At 46.3% G+C, this 24,300-nt stretch overlaps 1 protein-coding gene across 2 annotated transcripts in view; it reads left to right on the top strand.

Annotated features, from left to right (window-relative positions):
• The first annotated feature begins 3,119 nt into the window (after positions 1-3,119).
• Positions 3,120-24,300, top strand: part of FAM3B (FAM3 metabolism regulating signaling molecule B) — a 64,355-nt gene continuing 43,174 nt past the window's right edge. The window contains exons 1-2 of one of the 2 annotated variants that reach the window (XM_023742156.1): positions 3,120-3,154; positions 16,336-16,479. In XM_023742156.1, coding sequence (XP_023597924.1) covers positions 3,136-3,154; positions 16,336-16,479 — 163 coding nt within the window. In that variant the 5' untranslated portion in view covers positions 3,120-3,135. Of the gene's footprint in view, positions 3,155-16,262; positions 16,480-24,300 lie in introns of those variants that run through there. The other variant, XM_023742154.1, reaches the window with a different exon arrangement.

The raw sequence follows: 24,300 nt of genomic DNA on the forward strand, positions 1-24,300 counted from the left end.
ATGGTTAAGCTAAGTGTAGTATTGTTTGTTTTATGGGCCTGTCTAATCTTTAGCTGAAGGGTCTGTAAGATTTTCTTGGCTATAATCTTTAGAGAAGCAGATTGCCAGGCCTTTCTTCTGTGGCACCCCTGGGTGGATTTGAATTGCAAACCTGTAGGTTAGTAGTTGAACACAAACCACTGGTGCTGCCCAGATGGCCTTTAAACATGAAAATATGCCAAAGCAATCACTTTAAGGAAAGAAGCAATTAAAATGGTACTAAAATACTTCTTTTTTTTCCAAGACCAGATTAGGATAGAGCAAAGAGTTTGATAATACGATGTTTTGGCAAGGTTCTGGGTAAATAGCCATTCTTGTATGCCATGGTGGACATGTAACCTGGTAAAACTTCTTTAGAGGACCATTGGAAATACCTGTTAACATTCAAAATGCACATACATAACCTTTGATTCAGTAATTCCAGTTCTAAGAATTTACTCTAAATCCACCTTAATATTTTTGCCAAAACAGATGCGCAGAGGTACTCATTGCAGCATTATTTACAGTAGAAAAGACTAAAATGAATCAAAAAATGCCAGTCTGTAGCCTCTTTGAGGACATTGTGGTCCATCCCAACAACAGAATAGAATTCAGGAGTTAAGAAAGAATGAGCCAAGTCTGTGTGCACTTATATGTGACACTCTCTAAGATATTATAGAGTCCTTAGGTCACAGAGACAGTGAAGCCCTCGACTGCTAGCCCAAAGGTTGGCAGTTTGAACCCACCCAGAGTAGAACTGCGCTCCTTAGAGTTTTCTCGGCTGTGACCTTTTGGAAGCAGATCACCAGGCATTTCTTCTGAGGCATCTCTGGGTGGGTTGGGATCACTAAACTTTTGGTTAGTAGTCTAGTGCTTAACTGTCTGTGTCACCAGGGATATATAATTTTTTAGAGCTCTTTTTTTAAAGTCAAGTGGCTCTGTGGTTTGCTCGGGGAACTGCAACAGCTTTTTTATCTTAATGAATTTCTTCTCAATCTTTCTACATGCGTTTAAGTGTTCCATTTTATTCCTGCTTTTCCATTCAGTGTGCATTTCATGGACACTTTCCGTGTGTATTACAAGGAACATATCATCTTGATGCCTACCATTTTAGTTACCTAAAATTCCATGCCATTAAAGAATAATTCATTTACATAGTCCCTCCTTTTGTTGGCATTGGAAGTGTCCTCCCATTTTTTCAGTATCTGAGTGTACACAGCATTTCTGCATTTAAAAAAAAAAAAGTTATTCCCTTGGGATAGATTCTGAGAAGTGGAGCTTAGGTTTTTTAAAGCCGGTGGGGACTGCTAAGGATGGCTTGAGCGGCAGCTTGTTACAGACTTGTGGGAATGGGGAGTGGGGTCCAGGCGTGGAGTGATGGGAGCCAATGAAAACAAACCCAGGACATCAGGTGAGTGGAATACCGGGGTGAGATTCCTGCTGAGGAAACCAAGCCTGGCTTTGAGGAGCTGATTGATGTGTACATTCGCTCAAAAGTAACCATCAGGAATGGCTGGAGAAGGACTTCTCTCTATTGCTGTAGAACAAATCACAAGTAGCACCCAAACTGACCTGGGCTGAGCTCAGGCCTCGGGACACTTCTTGGGTTATTGGGATAGGTCCTAACTGTGGGATCCCTGTCTTATGAATCCCTGTGATTTGGGGAGGCAGCAGGTGGGTGAATTGGAAGACTAAAGCCACGTGGTCTACATGACGTGTTTCTGGATTCCTTGGATGTTGCCACACAGGGCCGTCTCAGGAGGCAGAGACAGTGGTGGAGGGACACCTATGGCTAGGCCTCCTGGTGGCAACCCTAAGGGCGATGGATGTCCCCAGGCATCTTGTGTTACCCTGCGGAAGCCTGCCCCGCTCCAGAGGTAGGCCTGGGTCTTTTGCAGACCACAACTCCCTGGAAGTCTTATTTTCTGCCATGGTGACCGACTGCTGGGAGCCTCGACTTGCCTTTGTAGCCTGGGGCCACTGTGACTACAGCGGGTTCAGAAGCAATTTACTAACCTTAAGGTTTGGTAGTGGTTAAGAGCTATGGCTGCTAACCAAAAGGCTGGCAGTTCGAATCCACCAGGTGCTCCTTGGAAACTGTGGGGCAGTTCTACTCTGTCCTATAGGGTCACTATGAGTCAGAATTGACTAGACAGCAATGGGTAAGGTTGGTGGTTCGAACCTGCTCAGCAGCACCGCAGAAGAAAGGCCTGGCAGTCTGCTTCCGTAAAGATTATAGCCAAGAAAACCCCATGGAGCAGTTCTCCTCTGTAACACTGAGGTCGCTACGAGTCAGAATTGACTTAACAGCAACAGGTTTGGTTTTGGGGTTTTGGGGTTGTCATTGTGCACGTGCTGGGGGGTGTAGAGGAGCTCCTTGGGAAGCATCAAGCACCTGTCTGGACCCTCAGCCTCTGGACTCCTGTTCTCTGCAGACCTGCAACCATAACCTGACCATGGGGCCCTGGTATTGTCCTTGCTTCATTTTCCAGAGTTAATCAACCCAGGTGAGAAAGCAAGGGAGGGCCCCATGCAGGGCTGTGCAAACAGCGAGTGGGCAACCTGGCTGTTGAGGATGAAGGCAAGAGCCTTATAAAGGGGCCTGGGACAGGGGGTGTTGACTCTGCAAACCCGAGCCCAGCTCGTACTAGGCATTGGCGTTTAATAAACCTAGGCTTACCCTTGCAGCCATTTCCCCTAGTGAGACATTAAATTGAGGCCTGGGGCGGCGAAGCGTTAAGGCGCACACAGTGTCCTTACTTCCGAACAGAGATACCTCTTGGCCTCCCGGGTCAGTTCAGCTGTGGCCGCCTGGCAGCCTAGCAGGAAGCTCGTGGGCGCCACCCCGAGCACCCGTTCGACCACACCTGCCCAACGGCGCCGGCCCTTCCAGCGGCTCCGCGCACCTCCCCGGCCCGCCGCTCCCTGCCGCCTGCCTGCCCCGAGGGCGTGTCAGCCGGCCGGTCGAGTCTCAGGGAGGTTCCCTCCTGGTCGTTCTGGGAGCTGACGTGAGTCTCAGAGAGGTTCCCTCCTGGTCGTCCTGGGAGCTGCGGCCCACGGCCAGGTGACGGGCGCCGGCAGGCTGGGGAGTGGCTGGCGGGGAGCAGCACCTGGAAGATGCGCTCTGTGGTTGGCGGTGAGTGCGCCCACCCACGGAGGAGAGGTGGTGCAGGAAAGGGGATCCTGGGATTGGGGAGCGGCGCCCCTCTCGCCCTTCCTGGAACTGTGGCATTAAGGGGCCAGAAAGGTGTGGGCTCGCGGAGGGCGGGGTCTTCTCAGACTTGAGACCAGGAAAGGGGGCAATGGTGAACTTGAGCGAATCCAGAAGGGGCGAAGAGACCGGGATTTCCCGTGCAGTGTCCTTACGCTCTTCTCCCCTACCTGCCCCTACCACAGCTGGGGTGCAAGCAGGGGTGATCACCCAATGAGCAAGGTATTCAGGAGCCTAGTTGTGCCTTGCCATCAATCTGCAGTGCCCAGTTTCACCTGTCTCCCACCACGTCAAAGATGTGACAAAACCCTTGTGAACTTGTTCACCACAGATTAGCAAGTAAATACAATTAAACCCCTGGGTACCTTGCTCGTTGCAAACCCGTTCCTACAATGCTTACTGGTTAATCTGACCCTGGGGTGCAGACAGCATCTGATTAACCGGTAAGCACAGTACGCACCTGGCTTGCTTTAAGCAAGGTACACTCGGGCTTAATTGTACTTAATCTCACCACAGATTAGCAATTTCACATGAATTTCATCACATCTGTGACCTAGTGGGGACAGGTGAAATTGTGCGCTGCAGATTGGCAGGAAGGCACAATTAGGCGCCTGCGTACTTTGCTTATTGGATAATCTGACCCTGGGTGCAGGCAGGGTGTCCAGGAAGGCACTGGGTGGGCACAGGCAGACCACATCCTGGCTAGGGCTCCAGGAGAGGGACTCCTTCCGTTGGGGGAGAGGATCCTCACGTGGTGCTCTTGGGCCAGGAGAAAGGCAGCGGGGTGCTGCCTAGAGACACAATGCCTGATAAGAACTTGCAGGGAAAGTGAGTCGGCCCTTTCCGCCTGGCTGAGGACTAAAATGGAGTGCCTGATCGTATCTGATTAGAACAGTTCCCTAGCATTTTTTCATAAGGCTGTTTTTATTTTTTCCACTTGTCGGAGTATTTCAGATTGCAGAAGATTTGGAACAAATAGGCAAGCGGAAAGAAAAAAACGCCACATAATTATTTCACCAGCAATTCCATCTCTCAAAACCTGTCTTCCTTTCTGTGGTCTCTGCCCTCTATTACAGGGTGTTCTCATGTTACCTGCGCTGAACTCTACCACAAACAACCTCTCTAATTGGTTTTGCTGGGGTTTTTTTCTTCCTATAGTCTGAGGAGTCTGGATTATTTTTGTAGCAAGGCAGGATGTCTTGTGCAAAAATGGAAAGTTCTCTGGGTTTCTTTGGCAAGTGACTTCCACCTCTCTGGATCCCAGATTCCTTGCAGTGAGGGCGTTAGACTAAATGATCTCTGAACTTCCTCCAGCACTAGCATTCTGGTTCTGTGGCTGATCACACTCCAGAAAGTTCTCCTAAGTGCTGCCTTTTCTGCTCTATTACAAAAGTGAAAGAGTCCCTGGGTGGTGCAAATGGTTAACCAGCTTGGCTGCTAATCAAAAGGTTGGAAGTTAAAGTCCACTCAGAGGTGCCTGGCAAGAAAGTCCTGGTGATCTGCTTCTGAAAAATCAGCCACTGAAAACCCTGTGGAGCACAGTTCTACTCTGAGACACACGAGTCATAATCAACTCAATGGCAAGTGATGGTGGTAGCAAAGCCAAATCTCAAAATGTTTACCTTATTGTGTACTGTCTCAGTCATCTAGTGCTGCTATAACAGAAGTACCACAAGTGGATAGCTTTAACAAAGAGAACTTATTCTCTCACGGTCTAGGAGGCTAGAAGTCTGAATTCAGGGTGCCAGCTCCAAGGGAAGGCTTTCTCTTCCTGTTGGCTCTGGGGGAAGGTCCTTGTCATCAATCTTACCCTGGTCAAGGAGCTTCTCAGCACAGGGACGCCAGGTCCAAAAGACGTGCTATGCTCCCGGTGCTTCTTTCTTGGTAGTATGATGACCCCCTGTCTCTCAGCTTGTTTTTCTCTTTTACATCTCAAAAGAGATTGATTTAAGACACAGTCCAATCCTGTAGACTGAGTCCTGCCTCAGTAACATAACTGCCGCTAATCCCACCTCATTAACATCATAGAGGAAGGATTTACAACACATAGGAAAATCACATCAGGTGACAAAATGGTGGACAGTCACACAATACTGGGAATCATGGCCTTGCCAAGTTGTCACGTATTTTGGGGGCAACACAATTCAATCCATGACGTGCCATATGTATTTTTTTCTTTAAAAACTTTATTTCTGAAAAATACTGTTTTGATAACACACGTGGACTACAAGATAAATGAATGGAGGTGTATATATTTGAGAGAGAGAGAGAACACCTCAATTGCTGTATTGACTTCGATTATAGCTATTTTGGAAGTTAAAAAAAATTCTATATTATATACTTGTCATTTTGTCGATTGCTTTGTAAAAAATTATTACTATTATCAGCTTGCTTCCCCTCAACCAGAGCCCTGGTGGCACAGTGGTTAAGCGTTTGGCTGCTAACCAAAAGGTCAACAGTTCGAATCCACCAGCCGCTCCGTGGAAACTCTATGGGACAGTTCTATTTTGTCGTATAGGGTCGCTATGAGTCGGAATTGACTCGACAGCAACGAGTTTGGTTTTTGGTTTTGGTTTTTCCCTCACCCACAGCTTTTCCCACAGAGACCTTGTGATTCATTCCTGGACTATGTGGTCCTTTTGTGTAAAGCTTTGAGGGAACACCCATTTATATTTATCTGAGTGTATGTGATTGTGATGAAAGTTGACTGCAGAAATTCAAAGCCACGTCACTTTTGATTTTGTGAGCCAAATCTCCAGTGAAAGTTTTGGTCACATTCTTGGAAATGGCATTTTCCCTGATACTTCAACCAACATTGGGTTTATTCCAGTTAGTTCATAGGAAGAGTGAATAACCGAAATAAGCCGTCCATCATTTCTTCACCATGGTGGTCATCCTGAGGGATCATCCTGAGGTGGCTCAGTTATAGAATTCTCACCTTTTAGGTCGCTGTGACTTGGAATTGACTCGATGGTAGTGGGTATGCGGGAGACCTAGCTCCATTCCCAGCCAATGCACCTCACGTGCAGCTATCACGCATCTGTCAGTGGAGGCTTGCGTGTTGCTGTGATGCTGAACAGGTTTCTATGGAGCTTCTAGACTAAGATGGACTAGGAAGAAAGGCCTGGCGATCTACTTCTGAAAATCAGCCAATGGATCGCAACGGTCCAGTTGGCAGCCAAACGTGGGAATGGTGCAGGACCTAGCAGTGTTTTGTTCTGTTGTGCGTGGGGCACCATGAGTCAGGGGCTGACTCCATGGTAGCTAATACCAACAGTAGTTATTCTCATCCCGCCAAACGGGGCATTGGTATGTAAGCCTTTCAAGCTGGCTTATCTTGCAAACCTGCTGTGGTGTTCAAGAGCAACCCTTTCCATCCCTTCTGCTAAAAAATCTCCTTGGACAGGACAGCAATGACAGTGGGCGCTGAAGGCCAGCAGAACCTGGAGACCACAAGGAAGCCAAGACCCCAAGTCTGGACCACCCACCCTCATACCCTCCTGGCCTTTCTGGCACAAGTGGTGAGGGTGTGGCTATCTCCGTGGTGAGGCGAGCTGGGTCCACGTGAACCAGGCCACCAGTGACACGCAGCTTCCTTATTTAAGTTCCGGCTGAAGGAAGTTCCATCCATAGGAGGTGTTCTTGTGGCTTTTGAATTGCCCCCTTCAGGTAGTCCCTGGGCTGGAGAGGTGAGGAGCATCCTAGAGTGGCCCCTACCTGTAGCCTGGCTTAGTACAAATTGGGTTGAAGATAGCTTTCTTCTGGAATATAGGTGAAGTGTCCAGGGCCACCCCGAGACCCCTGAGGGTGGGGATAAGGATTGGACACACACGCATGCTAAAGGGCTGTCTCCGAAGAGAAAGTTCGCTGACTGGCCACATGTGCTACAGTGTGGCCTTTGCCCCCATCACTCGCTGTGTGTCATCGTGTGTGAAGGACATGTCCATAAACAGCAAGGACTTGATTGCCTTACGGAAAAGCCTGATTGCTGACTACGGAATCACAGAAAGCTTCCTGGACTCTGTGTGCTCCTCCACCCAATAAAGCTCTGAGTCGCCTCCCTCCCACCAGGGCAGGCTGCCTGGGCCCCTGGGAGCCTGCTAAGCTCGATCCCTGGGCTCACCATGGGTACAAGTTTAGCTGCAGCCTTGGTTCCCGCCTTTCCCAACACTGAATCCCCACCTGTGCCCCAGCTCTGCTGGCTCCTTCTCTGCTGCCCAGTGTGTGAGACCCTCTCTTGGCCAGCAGCCTTGTGTCCCACTCATTCTGCTTTTGCCCACAAAGACTGACCTGTGATGCAGGTGTCCAGCCTGTGGACAGGCAGGACCACCTGACGCTGCCTGCCTGGGCTCTGGCTGTCACCTCCTGCCCCCGCCCCCCCGATCTTGCCCTCCCTTGGACTGCTGGAACACTTCTGTGACTGTCAGACCCCTGCTGGCTCCTGGCTCAGCTCCCACCAGCATATACTGCCATCTTCTGATGATGGACTGTCCCACTGTGTGCTGCTGGAGCTGGCATCCACTCCAGATGGTTCTGCTACTGGAGCTTGGCCTCCCCCCACCAGCTGCTTGCCACCACAGGAAGCCAGGCTGTCCCCAGGCTGGAGGTCATCAGCTGCTGTCCTCCCCTAAGCATAGGTATAGCCTCCCTGGGAGCCTTGAGAAAACCCTGGTGGTGTAGTGCTTAAGTGCTATGGCTGCTAATCAAAGGGTTCCTTGGTCTTCCCAATGTTAATTTCTACCTTGATGGCGTTGTGGTCAGAGAAGATACTTTGCATTATCTCAGTGTTTTGGATCTTGTTGAGAATTGATCTGTGGCCTAAGATGTGGTCTGTTCTATATATGTCTTTGAGGTCAGGTTGGCTGATTGGGTCCTTTAGGTCTTCTGTTGAGTTTCTTTCTAGATGTTCTGTCCTTTACCAAGAGTGGTGTGTTGAAGTCTCCTACTATTATTGTGGAACTGTCCGTTTTACTTTTCAGTGCTGTTACAGTTTGTTTTATGTATTTTGGAGCCCTGTCACTGAGTATGTAGATGTTTATTACAGTTACATCTTTGTTTCTAAGGTGTGTCTCTTGTAGACAGCATATTGATGAATCCTGGATTTTTATCCATTCTTTCACTTTCCATCTCTTTATGAGTGCATTTAGGCCATTTACCTTCAGTGTAATTATTGATAGGTGTGAGTTTATTGCTATCATTTTGTAGTGCTTTTTTTTATGGTGCTGACGTTTTCTTTGTTCCTCTTACTCTTCTGTGCTGAGTTCCTTTTGTTTGTGGTTTTTTTTTCTCATTTCTTTTGTTTTTGTAGGTTTTGTTTTTACTGAGACTTTATGTTTTCCTTCTTTATTTTGAAGAGTGGGTTTGTTAACATTCTTTGTGGTTACCTTGAAATTTACCCTTATCTTTCTAGGTTTGAAGCAGTCTATTGTTACTTGGTATTGCCTTGCCTCCCTCTCCATTAGAAGGTTCTATACCTACACGGTTTATTCCCTCTTTTATTGTTCTGATGTTGTTGTCATTTATGGATTAACCTCTCTGGTTCCCTGTTGTAATTTTTTTTGGTTCTGGATAGTCCTCAAGAGTTCATTTCCTAGGTTGGTATCTGGCTGCTACAATCCTGCATCCTAGATTCAGCCTGTGGTCTGATGTTGTTTGCTCTCAGACCAAAGGACTCCCTTTAATAATTCTTGTAAGTTTGGTTTGGTTTTTACATAGTCCCTTAAATTTCTGTTTATCTGGAAATGTTCTAATTTCACCATCATATTTGAACGAAAGTTTTGCAGGGTATGTTATTCTTGGCTGGCAGTTTTTTTGTTTCAAGGTTTTATATATGTCATCCCATTGCCTTCTTGCCTGCAAATAATCCGAGCTTAGTCTTATTGTTTCTCCTCTGTATGTGACTTTTTGTTTTTCTCGAGCTACTCTCAGGATTCTTTGTCTTTGGTTTTAGTGAGTATGATTATGATATGCCTTGGTGATTTTCTTTTGAGTCTATCCTATATGGGGTTCGTTGAGCTTCTTGTATGGTCAGCTTTTTATCTTTCATGATATTGGGGAAGTTTTCTGTCAGCAGTTCTTCAGTGATCCTCTCTTGTGTTTTCGGTTTTCTCCCCCTGTTCTCGAACTCCAGTCACTCGAAAATTTTTGCTTTTGATTGTATCCCACATAATTCTGAGTTTCTTCATTTTTCTTCATTCTTTTTTCTGATTTTTTCCTCAAACAGGGTTGTATCCAAGTGTTTGTCTTCAATTTTGCTGATCCTGTCTTCCATCATTTCAAACCTGCTCCTCAGCCCTTCTATGACACTGTCCATTTCTGAAATCTTGTTGTTTATCTTTTGGATTTCTAATTGTTTTCGTATGATTTCTAGTTGTGAATTTATTTTAGCATTTTGTTCCTGAATTATTTTCCTGAATTCTTCCATTATTTTGTCTGTATTTTCCATGAATTTGTCTGCCTTTTCCATGAGTTTGTCTGTTTTTTTCCTCATTTTTGTCTGCTTTTTGCATCCACTCTTGGATAGCTCTGAATTTTAGAGATTTGAATTCCCTATTAGGTAGTTCTAGTGCATTTGCTTCTACTGGAAAGCCATCTAGTGTTTTATTTTGGGCACCTACTGGAACCATCTTGTCCTGTTGTTGTATATGTTTTGATATTGTCTGCTGTCTCCGGGACATTCAGTGGTTATTTTCCTCGTGTGTTGATTGTAGATTTGTTTGTTTCATTGTGCTTTTTTGTTTTATTTGGTTATGTCTGAGCAGGTGGGCTGTGCGTTCTTTGTTTGCTCGTCTGTGGGCACGATACTTTTCACCTCCTTCTCCAATAGGCAGGGTCAGTTGGTCAGGTATGGTACAGCAGGGCAGGTTCAGCTGAAGGGGAGTTTCTGGGATGAGTTTTTTGTGGCACATACTAGGGCTGACAGGGAGGACTGGGTATCAGTGCAGGGCACGTTCTGGTAGGCCTTGCCCGTGCTTCTTGGGGGTGTGATGTTCAGCGCACAGTGCAGCTAGGCAGGAAAGAGGGGGGAGATTGTGATGTGTGGAGCTAAGATGGGTATGGGACGGAAGAGAGAGAGGAGAGAGGAACAGGAGCCAATAACATACAAACAAACAAAAAATAGTACTAAGGGAGATTGCCATTGGAGTGGAGAGATGAGAGACTGAGAAATGGAGAAAAAAGGAAAGAAAAAAGAAAAAGGGTAAAAAAATGAATAAATAAAAATTAGAAAAAAAAGAAGAGCCCCCAGGGATCCTACCAGTGCAGCTGTGAGGCCTGGGGAGGTTGCTCCCAGGCCATGAAGTACAGCCTGGCTGGAAGGGGCAGAGGTGTCACACAGCACCAGGTATTTAGGAGACAGGAAGAGAAGATAAGTATAGAGAGACAAGAAATTGAGAAATGAAGAAAGACAAAAAGGCAAAAAGAGAGAAAAGAAAACAAAAGAAACAAGAAAAAAGAAATGCCCCCAGAGATCCCACTGTGTGGCTGCGCAAACTGAGGGAGTAGCTCCCAAGCCACGCAGTACTGCCCAGCTAGCGTGGGCTCCCAAGCTGAGAAAAGAAAAAGAAAACAAATCAAAACGAACAACAAACAAAAAGCCCTGGGGATCCCACCAGTGTGTCAGCACGGGCCTGGAAGCAGTTCCACAGTCAGCGGTGTTTCACAGCCTTTCAGGAAGAAGCAAAGATGGCAGATGGAGCCAGGTATTTGAGAGAAAGGAGGGAGTGGTGGAGAGAGGTATGGAAGAAACCAAAAGAAGCAGAAAAAAGCAACACTAGCAACCAACTAAAGGCACTCAGGGAGCCAGCCAGTGTGGGTAGGTGGAATCCAAGTGGCACAGGGGTGGATCCAGTGCTTCTCCGCCAAGAGACTGTGGCTGCAGGAAGCAGAAGAGGCTGAGTGGGTGTGAAGAAGGGTGGGGGGTGGGAAGGCATATATTGCTGGTTACTGGTGGTTTTGTCTCCTGCTGGGAGCTCCGTGAAGCTGCTTTCTCGTACTCCCTGTTTGCCAATCTCCAACTGGAGTCCAAGATGGCGGATCCGTGCTGCGTTAGCTGATAGAGATAGGCAAGTATCTCTTCTCATTCTCTGTTCTCTGTCAGTTTCTTATTCCATTTAGTGCTTGGCTGAGTTCTTTATCTCTTCATTTGATGCTTAGAGTTTCAGGATTGACGTTTGTCTCTGTTTGACTTAGTTTTTCAGATCTTTGCCTTGGAGGGACTGGGTGTTGCTTCTGTCTATAGCGCCATGTTGCCCAGAAGTCTCTGTCTTTGCTTTTTAACACTTTAAAGAGGTCTTTTGCGGCAGATTTGCCCAATGCAATGTGTCTTTTTATTTACTTACTGGCTCACTAGGCAGATGTTATGGAGTGAATTGTGTGTTGTAAATCCTATTCCCTATATTTGTAGATATAATCCAACTTGGCAATAGAGTTTTCTTTTTATGTTAATGAGGCTGTATCAGTGTAGGGTGTATCTTAAACTATCACTTATAGGATATAAAAAAGATTGGATTAGTCACAGAAGTAAGAAAACAGCAGTGGGGAAAGATTGACGCCATGCGGAGAGTATCAAGGAACCAAGGAAAAGAACCTGAGAGAGACATGGATTTTGCTCCAGAGTGGACAGAGAGAGTCTTCTAGAGCCAGTGTCCTGAATTCAGACTTCAAGACTCCTAAATTGTGAAAAAATAAATTTCCGTTCATTAAAGCCACCCACTTGTGGTATTTCTGTTACAGCAGCACTAGGTAACTAAGACAGCGGATCAACCCATGGCTTATAGCTCTCCTCATACAGATGTCTTTGCTTTTTATTCATTCTTCATTTTCTTCCCTGTCACTTCCACCCATTTGTCCTTGTTCGACGGTGGAGAAAATCTTGTCTCCCTTCTGTCTGTTCTTTAGACATCTGAAAGGTAGCATTGTGTTTCTTTTCCGTCTTCTCCAAACTATACAGCAGCTCTTTGCTCAGAGATCTCATGTGTGACACGGTTTCTAGAACATTCTCTGGTTTGCCAATTTTCTTCTTAAAATGTGACGCTTGGAATTGAGTGAAGTAGCACAGCTGTGTCCTGAGAGACACAGAAAACAGTAGACCGTTGTTGCCTTTAAACCTGAGATACTACAATACCTCAGGGTACAATCGCTCAGGTTCATCCAGTGGAACTTTCTGAAACATCATGTACCCATTCACAGTCTTACGGCTGCAGGCACAGACCTGGAGGGCAGAGACGCCCTACCTGTGCACTGACCAGGCTGTGGGCGAAGTGCTGACGTACCTGTGCAGGCTGCAGCATTAAGCTGCACAAAGGTGGGCCACCTGCTGTTCTGGGAGAGCCAGGAAGAAGGAGAGGGAGATCGCCAGGGGTCTGGAGGGGAGGGCAGGCCAGGCAGAGGGACTAACTCATACAGAGGGGCGTTGCAGGGGAAAATGGCATCTCTAAGAGTTCAGAACAGCAAGTGGCAAGCACAGAGCAAATGGAGGAACAGCAGGAGAGACGGAAGTGCTAAGCTCACTGCTGTCTAATCGTGTGTTCTGTGGCTGGTTCATCCAGCTCTGAGAAGTCATTCAGTCCCAGAGACTGTAATGGCAATGTTCTCTGAAGCATTTCAAAAGAGAAAGCTATCCCTGCCTAATGTCTCAACACTCTTAGGGACTGTACAGTTTGTAAAAGAGAATATGTATATGGTTGTTGAAGTATACATTTAAAAAAATCAAAATCCCAAGGGAACAGGACTAACAAAGCCGGCGAGTTGCCCTCCTGCCACCAGCACTTAAAATCCAGTTGCTGTCAAGTCAACTCTGACTCGTGGTGACCCCATCCATGTCAGAGTAGAGCTGTGCTCGATAGGGTTTTCAATGGTTGACTTTTCGGAAGTAGATTGCTAGGCCTTTCTTCCTAGTCTTTCTTAGTCTGGAAGCTCTGCTGAAACTGTACAGCATCATAGCAACACATATTTGCAAGCCTGCACTGACCGACAGGTGGTGGCTGTGCATGAGGTGCATTAGCTGGAAATCGAACCCAGGTCTCCTGCATGAAAGGCGAGAGTGCTGCTATTGAACCACCAATGCCTCCCAACCAGCTGCTGTCAAGTCGACTCTGACTCATGGCAACCTATGTGTGTCAGAGCAGAAGCTGTGCTCCGTAGGGTTTGCAGTGGCTGGTTTTTTTGGAAGTAGATTGCCAGGACTTTCTTCCAGGGCACCTCTGGGTGGACTCGAGCCTCTAACCTTTCGATTAGCAGCTGAGAGCAATGACTGTCTGCACCATCCAGAGAACTTGATAAAATACAACCAGTGGATTAGTCCTTAAAGAGCTGCATTCACGAGAAAGAACAGGAACTCTCTCAGTGCTAGGAATGAAGAGGGCCTGGAATCCATAGCTGAGCACTGGCAGGTTGGTGGGGGTGGGGTGGGGCGGGTGTAAGGGTGAGAGGGCATTGCTAGACAGATGCTTGGGTTTCACCCCCCACTGGGGACAGTAAGGGAGCCATGTGCTGGTGCACTGGAAAGGTAGGACCATCCCTTCAAACCTAGGAAAGTGAAGCCAGGAGAAATGTCTGCTGGCCCAAGACATGGGGGAAGCTCATCTCTGCTCAGGGCTCAGCATAGAGGGAAAGATTCCTATGGTAAGCCTAAACCCTGCATAGGGACCACACCTGGCTGTGGGTTCCAGATAGTCAGTGCCAGCCAAAGAAGGGTTGGGAGGCAGTAGCTGAGTTGGTGGTGGCTGGTGATGGTGGAGGCCATGGAGATGAAGAGAAGTCTACGGAGGTGAGTTTTGGAGGGAGACTCAACAGGACAGGCTGAGGGATTCCTTCCTCCCTTCGTCTCTTCCTGGCACCTTCACTCTCTCTTCCTTCCCTCTCTCCCTCCCTGCCTCATCTGAGTGTGTAATCAAGGAAACTTCCAGATATCTAGCAGCTAACCCCATCCATTGAGGTTGCTAAGACATGGAGGAGGACCAGGTCTGGGGAGTCAGGGGAATCAAGAGTTTAATCTGGGGCCTATGAAGTCTGAGGCTTTGTGAGGCATCCAGGCGTTGACATCAGATAGGTGATTGGACATCTGATTCAGGAACTCAGAGGTCTAGGTGAGCTGATCCTGGGGTTCTGAGAAGATGCTGGAGCTGAGCTCTGGGCACGAACACCCCCAGAGTAGGCTGGGGCCTCCCTCACGTGTCACCAGGGAGGATGAGGGCAGGGGCCTGGGACTGGCAGCAGGGAGGTCTTTGGGAACCCTGACCCGCCCAGCAAGCAGGGAGCCATGGGGTAGAAGCAAAAGGGGAAGTGAGACCTGGAGGTTGCAGGAGAAGGTGGAAATGAGGCTGCTGGAGCGGGGTGGGGCGAGACAGATTTATTTTTCTTTCCCTCCCTCCCTTCCTTCCATCCATCCTTCCTTCCATTTATCCTTTTCTTCCTTTTCTCCTTTTTTCTTTCCTCCTTCTGTCCTTTCTTTTTTCTTAAGACTAGAGCTATGAGAGCACTGTTGCTGATGGATAAATTCACACCATCTATTTGTGCAGGGCATGGATGGCCCCTCAGCATTTTTTCAGATTTGGTTAGTGAATGGCTGAATGAGTTCTGCTCCGTGAGCTATTTAGGGGGTAAGACCATAACCACCTGGTGATGAGTTGCTGTGAAGGGCAAGGAGTAATTATTAGGCTTCTGGTTACCTAGGAGTTAGTGAGGGCCCTTTCCTTACCATTTGTAAAATCTTTTAGCCTCTGGGAGAGGTGAGATATTGGAGTAAATCTACCCGAAAGATGTTCCTAGGGACTTTATGCCATCGGGGACCCTGGGTGCCCCGTGGGCTTGTCTCTAATTCTGAAGGTGGGTTGGGGGAATTTCTGCCAGTGCATCCAGCAAGAACCCATCACGTGTTCCCTGGCGTCACGCACTGTTCTAAGCACAGGTTATGTAGCACTAAGCAGCCAGACAAGTCCTCTGCCCACCAGAGGGTACAATCTGGTTCCAGGCACATATTCAAATAAGGTGTGTCTCAAAAAGGGAATGAGTGGCTTTTGAATTTTAGGTCTGCAATGGGTGCATTGATTCACAAGGCTGCTTGGAAGAATCGTTACATTAACATGTACCCAAACCAACCAAACCTATTGCCGTTGAGTTGATTCTGACTCATAGCAACCCTATAGGACAGAGTAGAACTGCCCCATAGAGTTTCCACGGAGTGCCTGGTGGATTCAAACTGCCATCCTTTTGGTTAGCAGCTGTAGCATTTAACCACTACACTACCTGGGTTTTAGGAAGCCCTAAACCCAAAGCAACAGCAATTGTAAAAACTTGGCCTTGAGAACATTATGTCTCCTTTATGTTCTCTGCTGCTGTCTGCTTCAAATGCCTACCAGTGCAAAGCCAACTACTTCATCATGCATGGGTCCATTAAGCAGCTTGTGCCCTTACCTTTGGTCTTCCTTTTTCATTGTCCAGCTTCCTCATACACATGAGGCGATTGAAAAGACCATGGCTTGGGTCAGGTGTACCTTAGTCATCATCAAAGTGACATCTTTGCTTTTTAGAACTTCACAGAGGTCTTTTGCAGCAGATTTGCCAAATGCAATGTGTTGTTTGATGTCTTAACTGCTGCTTCCATGGGCATTGATCGTTGATGCAAGTAGAATGAAATCCTTGACAACTTCAGGTTCTTCACCGTTCATCTTGACGTTTATCGGTCCAGTTTTGAGGATAGGATTTTCATTTTCTTTACATTCAGGTGTAATCCACACTGAAGGCTGTAGTCTTTGAGCTTCATCAATAAATTTTTCAAGTCCTCTTCCCTTTCTGTGAGCAAGGTTGTGTCATCTACATATCGCAGGTTGTTAATGAGTCTTCTTCCAATCCTGATGCCGTGTACTTTTTCTATATAGTCCAGCTTCTCTGCCCTTACATTCTACCCCTCCCCTTCTCCCCCCATCACCGCCCCAGGAAACTGCATCAGCTGGAGTACCTCCCCCTTAGAGCAATTCTACTGACATGGGAACCCGGGATGTGGCTCAAGATGAATGGCTGGGGCGTGAATTAGGAGCATGGCAGGATGGGGGTTGCCTGACTTGTCACTGGCAAAGCCAAGTCAATGTCTTGCTGTTTGTCCCCAGGCACTTTTAAGGTGCTGTTCCTCTTCTTCGCCTCCCTGTGCGCCTGGTATTCCGGGTACCTGCTTGCCGAGCTGATCCCAGAGGTGCCGCTGTCAAATGCTGTCTACAGCGTTCAGAGCATCGGTGCGAAGCCCGTCATCAAAGGTATGTCCCATGTGCTTGTCCACAGGACAGCTTTGCAGTATCCCTGCAGCAGTAGGAGCAGGGGTCTCTGGTGTCAGCTCTACCATGATGGGCTGTTTGATTTTGATGCTTACGACAATGAGGAGGAAGGAGAGGAGGAGGATGTAAGTGCTGTACAGATGCTCACTCAATTAGTCCCCATACCATCCTCAAGTGAGTACCACTAACCACCCCATGTTAGGGACGAAGATGCAGCCTCGGGTTGCTCAGCCATGCCTGGTCCTCCAGGTCTCAGCTGCCTCACCTGTGAAATAATCCAGAGTGACCCAGCTGCTAAAGTCTAAAAATATTTTAAAGTATCTAAAGTTTCTAGACTCAAACTGACGTGTCTGTCTGTAGTACTGTGGGGGCTTACATGTTGCTGTGACACTGGAAGCTGTGCCAACAGTATTCAAATACCAGCAGGGTCACCCGTGGTGGACAGGTTTCAGCTGAGCTTCCAGACTAAGACAGACTAGGAAGAAAGACCTGCTGATCTACTTTTGAAAAGAATTAGCCAGTGAAAAACTTATGAATAGCAGCAGAACATTGTCTAATATAGTGCCGGAAGATGAGCCCCTCAGGTTAGAAGGCCCTCAAAATACAACTAGGGAAGAGCTGCCTCCTCAAAGTAGAGTCAACCTTAATGATGTGCATGGAGTCAAGCTTTCAGGACCTTCATTTGCTGAGATGGCATGACTCAAATTGAGAAGAAACAGCTGCAGACATCCATTAATAATTGGAACGTGGAATGTATGAAGTATGAATCTAGGAAAATTGGAAATCATCAAAAATGAAATGGAACGCGTAAACAGCGATATCCTAGGCATTAAGGAACTGAAATGGACGGGCATTGGCCATTTTGAATCGGACAATCATATGGTCTACTGTGCCAGGAATGACAACTTGGAGAGGAATGGCATTGCATTCATTGTCAAAAAGAACATTTCAAGATCTGTCCTGAAGTACAACACTGTCAGTGATAGGATAATATCCATATGCCTACAAGGAAGAACAGTTAATATGACTAATATTCAAAGTTATGCACCAACCACTAAGGCCAAAGATGAAGAAATTAAAGATTTTTACCAGCTTCTGCATCTGAAATTGATCAAACATGCAATCAGTTTGTATTGATAATTACTGGTGTTTGGAATGCGAAACTTGGAAGCAAAGAAGGAACAGTAGTTGGAAAATACGGCCTTGGTGATAAAAACAATGCTGAAGATCACATGATAGAATTTTGCAAGACCAATGACCTCTTCATTGCAAATACCTTTTTTCAACAACATAAACGGTGACTATACACATGGACCTGGCCAGATGGAATACACAGGAATCAAATTGACTGTATCTGTGGAAAGAGATGATGGAAAAGCTCAATATCGTCAGTCAGAACAAGGCCAGGGGCCAACTGTGGAATGGACCATCAATTGCTCATATGTAAGGTCAAGTTGAAACTGAAGAAAATTAGAACAAATCCAGGAGAGCCAAAGTATGACCTTGAGTATATCCTACCTGAATTTAGAGGCCATCTCAAGAATAGATTCGACAGGTTGATCACTAATGACTGAAGACCAGATGAGTTGTGGAATGACATCAAGGACATCATACATGAAGAAACCAAGAGGTCATTAAAAAGACAGGAAAGAAAGAAGACCCAAATGGATGTCAGAAGAGACTCTGAAACTTGCTCTTGAATGTTGAGTAGCTAAAGCAAAAGGAAGAAATGATGAGGTAAGAGAGCTGAACAGAAGATTTCAAAGGGCAGCTCGAGAAGATAAAGTATTATAATGACTTGTGCAAAGACCTGGAGTTAGAAAACCAAATGGGAAGAACACGCTTGGCATTTCTCAAGCTGAAAGAACTGAAGAAAAAATTCAAGCCTCTAGTTGCAATATTGAAGGATTCTACAGGGAAAATATTAAACGATGCAGGAGGCATCAAAAGAAGATGGGAGGAATACACAGAGTAATTTTTCCAAAAAGAACTGGTCGACGTTCCACCATTTCAGGAGCTAGCATATGATCAGGAACTGATGGTACCGAAGGAAGAGATCCAAGCTGTCTTGAAGGCATTGGCAAAAAGCAAGGCTCCAGGAATTGACCGAATATCAGTTGAGATATTTCAACAAACAGATGCAGCGCTGGAAGTGCTCACTCATCTATGCCAAGAAATTTGGAAGACAGATACCTGGCCAACCCACTGGAAGAGATCCATATTTATGCCTATTCCCAAGAAAGGTGATCCAACTGAATATGGAAATTATTGAACAATATCATTAATATCAAACGTAAGTACAATTTTGCAGAAGACCATTCAAAAGCGGCTGTAGCAGTATGTCGACAGGAAACTTCCAGGAATTCAAGCTGGATTCAGAAAAGGGCATGGAATCAGGGATATCATTGCTGATGTCAGATGGATCCTGGCTGAAAGCAGAGAATACCAGAAAGATGTTTACCTGTGTTTTATTGACTATGCAAAGGCATTTGACTGTGTGGATCATAACAAATTATGGATAACATTACAAAGAATGGGAATTCCAGAACACTTAATTGTGCTCATGAGGAAATTGTACATAGATCAAGAGGCAGTCATTCTAACTGAACAAGGGGATACTGCGTGGTTTAAACTCAGGAAAGGTGTGTGTCAGGGTTGCATCCCTTCACCATACTTATTTAGTCTGTATGCTGAGCAAATAATCCGAGAAACTGGATTATAATCCGAGAAACTGGATTATATGAAGAAGAATGGGGAATCAGGATTGGAGGAAGACTCATTAACAGCCTGCATTATGCAGATGACACAACCTTGCTTGCTGAAATTAAAGAGGACTTGAAGCACTTACTGATGAAGATCAAAGACCACAGCCTTCAGTATGGTTTACACCTCAACATAAAGAAAACAAAAATCCTCACAACTGTACCAATAAGTAACATCATGATAAACGGAGAAAAGATTGAAGTTGTCAAGGATTTCATTTTACATGACTCCACAATCAACACCCATGGAAGCAGCAGTCATGAAATCAAAAGACGCATTGCACTGAGCAAATCTGCTGCAAAAGATCTGTTTAAATTGTTCAAAAACAAAGATGTCGCCTTGAAGACTAAGGTGCACCTGACCCAAGCCATGATATTTTCAGTCACCTCCTGTGCATATAAAAGCTGGACAATGAATAAGAAGGACTGAAGAATTGACACCTTTGAATTGTGGTGCTGGTGAAGAAAACTGAATATACCGTGGACCGCCAGAAGAATGAACAAATCTGTCTTAGAAGAAGTACGGCCAGGATGCTCCTTAGAAGCAAGGATGGCGAAACTTTGTCTCACATACTTTGGACATGTTATCACGAGGGATTAGTCCCTGGAGAAGGCCATCATGCTTGGCAAAATACAGGGTCAGCAAAAAAGAGGAAGACACTTAATCAGATGGATTGACACAGTGGCTGCAACAAATGGGCTCAAGCATAACAACAATTGTGAGGATGGCGCAGTGTTTCGTTCTGGTGTAAATAGTGTAAATAGTGAGTTGGAACTGACTCAACGGCACCTAACAACCACAGGAAAGTTTCTAAAGCCATATTTACTAGGTACTGTCTTTGGAAGCAGGGTCCCTTGGTGATACAAATGGTTAACACACTCAGCTGCTTAGCAAAAGGTTGGAGGTTGAGTTCACCCCGAGGTGCCTTGGAAGAAAAGTCTGGTGGTCTGCTTCCAAAAAATCAGCCACCAGAAACCCTATGGAGTGCAGATCTACTCTGATATATGTGAGGCTGCCATGGGTTGGAATCAACTTGACAGCAACTGGTTAACTGATTTTGGAAGCAAAAGCGAACAATTTAGTAAGCTTAAAAGAGACATCAGATGCTAAGAAGACATTTTATACTGGGAGACAGAACTGCTTAGGTGAAATGTATTCCTAAAACATCAGCTTTGAAAAAGGTACACCCTCTGTATGGTGACTGCTGTTGGGTTGCTAGCTGCCGCTGAGTCCACTCCAACTCATGGTGACGTTATGCGTAACAGAATGAAACATTGCCCAGTCCTGCACCATCTTCGCGATCATTGGCGTGTTTGATCCAGTCTGATAATATTCTGTTCTGATCCATAGGGTTTTCACTGGCTAATTTTGAGAAGTAGATTACTAGGCCTTTCTTCCTTGTATGTCTTAGTCTGGAAGCTCCGCCGAAAGCTGTCCACCATGGGTGACCCTGCTGGCATTTGAAGTACCAGTGGCATAGCTTCCAGCATCACAGCAATACACAAGCCACCACAGTATAACAGGCCGACAGACAGTGGTGAGTATGGCCAGGGCCAGATTACCCAATAAGCAAGGCACACACGGGCTTACTTGAGCATACTTACTAGTCTGTAGTGAAATGAACAGTTTCACGTTTTCATCCCGTCATGCATGATAGCACTACAGGGTGCTGAGAGAAATAAGCCACAGAAAGTTATTTCCTGTGTATAATTATGAGAAACCTCGGAAACAGCTCAATGCTGCTGCTAAACATAGACTGAAACACGGAACCTGGGCTCGCTCTGATGAATTTTCAGTCACTGAAAATGACTTGCTGAGTTCCTCCCCCATAGATGAGGTCCCTGTGTTCCTGGAGCTTGTTTGGTTGGGAGGTGACTTAGGTGTTGATCAATGAGAATATGGCCAGGTGACTGTGGACAAGAATATTTACCGATGCTGCAGGGAGGTGCTGTATGCCAGGTGTTGAAGAGCGGATGTGATAGGATGGATAAGACAAGTCAAAAGGAGCAATGCAAGAGAACAACAAAGGAAATGCAGCCCTAGGAGGAGGTAGCAGGGATTTGAGTGACATATGTGTTCATCAAGACTTTTTCAAAGAATGTCATAGGGCAATGAAGGGTAACCCATTAATGTCTTTGCCTTTAGATGTTGGGTGTTTGTACTTAATACATCCTTAGCGACATATTGGGGCTGGACTTGGTCCACAAATAAGAGAAGTCACTTGGGTGGGGGACTGGCCAGGATGGACAGATCCACCACATGATGTCAGACCTACCACAGAGGAGTGGGGGTAGGCGCTGGAGATTGAGTTGGACCTTAAATCAGTCATGCCTGCCTAATGAAACTCTAATAAAAACTCTGGACACGGAACCTCAATGAGCTTCCTGGTTGGTGATAGAAAATCATGTGTGGGAGCATAATGTATCCCTTGGGACATGGAAGCTTTGTATTGGGAACTGCCCAGACTTTGTGCTATGCATCTCTTCATTTGTATCCTTTTTGCTATAATAAAGCTGTAATCTTAAGAGAAAAGGGAAGAAGGAAGGGAGGGAGGGAGAAAGGAAGAAGGAAGAAAGGAGGGAGGGGAGGAAGGGAGGGAGAGCGGGTGGGCAGGCAGGCAGGCAGCTGGGTGGGCAGCTGGGCCCAACTGTTCAGGAGCTACCCCAGCCAGGCCAGGACTAGGTCGAAGCGAGTAGGCAGGCTGTGCCAGTGCAGGATCAGATCCTGTCTTCATTTAAAATTTTGCTATTTTGTTCACCATGAAGTTTCTTGAATTTTTTTTTTTTTTAAATATTGTATTAAACTGTCGTTTATCTTGATTCCTGAGCTGTTTGGTGCCAGAAACAAGCACCTTATTCACCTCACCCTCCTCCCGGCCCTGCTCCAGACCCTCTCTCACTCACACTACCACTATGTGTAAATGCAAAGAAGGGGCCAGACGCGCCTGGATGCAAAAACGACCTTACATGGAGAAGGTGCTGTGTTAATGCAGAGGAAGGGAGGGAGAGGTGGGAGGAGGAAGGATTGTGCCCCAGTGAGGCCATTTAGAAATGTCATACCTGGCCTGCTTAGATGGGTGTGACTGCATAGAGACAAAGAAGGTCAAACCTGTTCCAGGATTTCTGCGTAAACGCACGCCATGGGATGGGATGGGTGGGGGACTAAGGTGATCCTGCTGCATCCAAGTCAGCTGCTCAGCATTGACATCATGGAGCTGTCTTTAAGGAGAGTTAATCTATTAATCCAGGCGAAATTGTTAGAGGGGATTACAATGAGGTTGTGGCAGAAACAAGATGCGCTTAGCAGAATAAGAGAAAACTGAAGGGTGATGTTATATGGTTATCAAACATTTGAATGGCTATCACAGAAGAAACAAATGAGACGTGTTTTCCTGTTCTCTGAAGAGAGAGCCAAGTCCGCTAGTTTCAGCAGCTAGCTAGCGGACAGATTGGGGTCTGGAACTGCTAGTAACTAAGAATCCCTAGAGAATTGATGAAGTTGAATTATGCTGTTAATGAGAATATTGACTCTACCATGGCCCGCAGAAGAACAAACAAATCAGTCTTGGAGGAAGTACAGACAGAATGCTCCTTTGAAGTGAGGATAGTGAGAATTCGTTTTGCTTACTTTGGACACGTCATCAGGAAAGATCAATCACTAGGACAGAACATCACGTTTGGTAAAGTACAGGGCCAGTGAAAATGAGGGAAACCCTCAATGAAAGGGCTTTACGTAATAGCCACAACAATGGACTCAAGCATACCAATAATCATGAAGCTGGTGCAGGACTGGGCACTGCCTCGTTCTGTTATACATAACATCACCATGAATTAGAATGGACTGGACGGCCACTAACAAAACAACAGGAGTCCCTGGGTGGTGCAAACAGTTAGCAAGCTCAGCTGCTAACCCAAAGGTTGGAGGTTCTAGTCCACCCAGAGGCAGCTCAGAAGAAAGGCCTGGCGATCTACTTCTGAAAAATCAGCCATTGAAAACCCTGTGGCGCACAGATCTACTCTGACACACATGGGGTCACCATGAGTCAGGGTCAACTCGATGGTAATTGGTTTAATCCTGGGTCAGATGCTTTTCTAGCTGTGTGTGTTTTTTGGGGGGCAGGTTGCGGGGGCAAGTGACTCTGAGCTGGTTTCTCTGTCTGTTAAATGGGGACAACACCACCTGCTTGATTGCGGGAATGAGTGAGGGAATGACGGACGGCACAGGTGTTTCCAATCTGGTCATATTCAGTCCCAGAACGAGGGTGAACAGTTTTACCCAACCCCTGTTGTTGTGGAGCGCCGTCAAGTTGATTTGAACTCATAGTGACCCCACGCAACAGAGTAGAGCTGCCCCATAGAGTTTTCTTTTCTAGGCTGTAATCTTTATGGGGGCAGTTTACCAGGTCTTTTCTTCCGCGGAGCCACTGGGTGGGTTTGAACCACCAATGTTTCAGTTAGTAGCCGAGCTCTTAGCCATTGGCCACCAGGGCTCTAACCCTTAAGACTGCTTAAATGTGCTTATTGGTTTTTTCATCTACAGTTACCTTCTTATGTATTGGTTATCTTTTCTCCGCCCTTGTAGGAGCCCCAGATTCTAAAAGCACTTTGTTTCCCCATTTTCAGGATGTTTTACATCCTAATGATTGGTTTTACTCCTTCCCTCTCAATTCATCTTTGACACTTTCCAGGAACCGTATTAGCGTAGGAGCCCTGGTGGTACAGTGGTTAAGGCCTAGGGCTGCTAATCAAAAGGTTGGCTGTTCAAATCCACTAGCCGCTCTTTGGAAACCCTATGGGGCAGTTCTGCTCTGTCCTATAGGGTTGCTATGAGTCAGAATCGACTCGACGACAAAACGGGTTTGGCTTTGGTTTGTATTAGCCTAGGAACCCTGGTAGCACAGTGATTAAGAGCTACAGCTGCTAACCAAAAGGTCAGCCGCTCGAATCCACGCGGCACTCCTTGAAAACCCTATGGGGCAGTTCTGCCCTGTCCTGTAGGGTTGCACTGAGTCGAGATCCACTCGACGGCAGTGGGTTTGGT

This window comes from Trichechus manatus, unplaced genomic scaffold, assembly GCF_000243295.1.
Source record: "Trichechus manatus latirostris isolate Lorelei unplaced genomic scaffold, TriManLat1.0 scaffold00202, whole genome shotgun sequence".
Classification (NCBI taxonomy): Eukaryota; Metazoa; Chordata; class Mammalia; order Sirenia; family Trichechidae; genus Trichechus; species Trichechus manatus.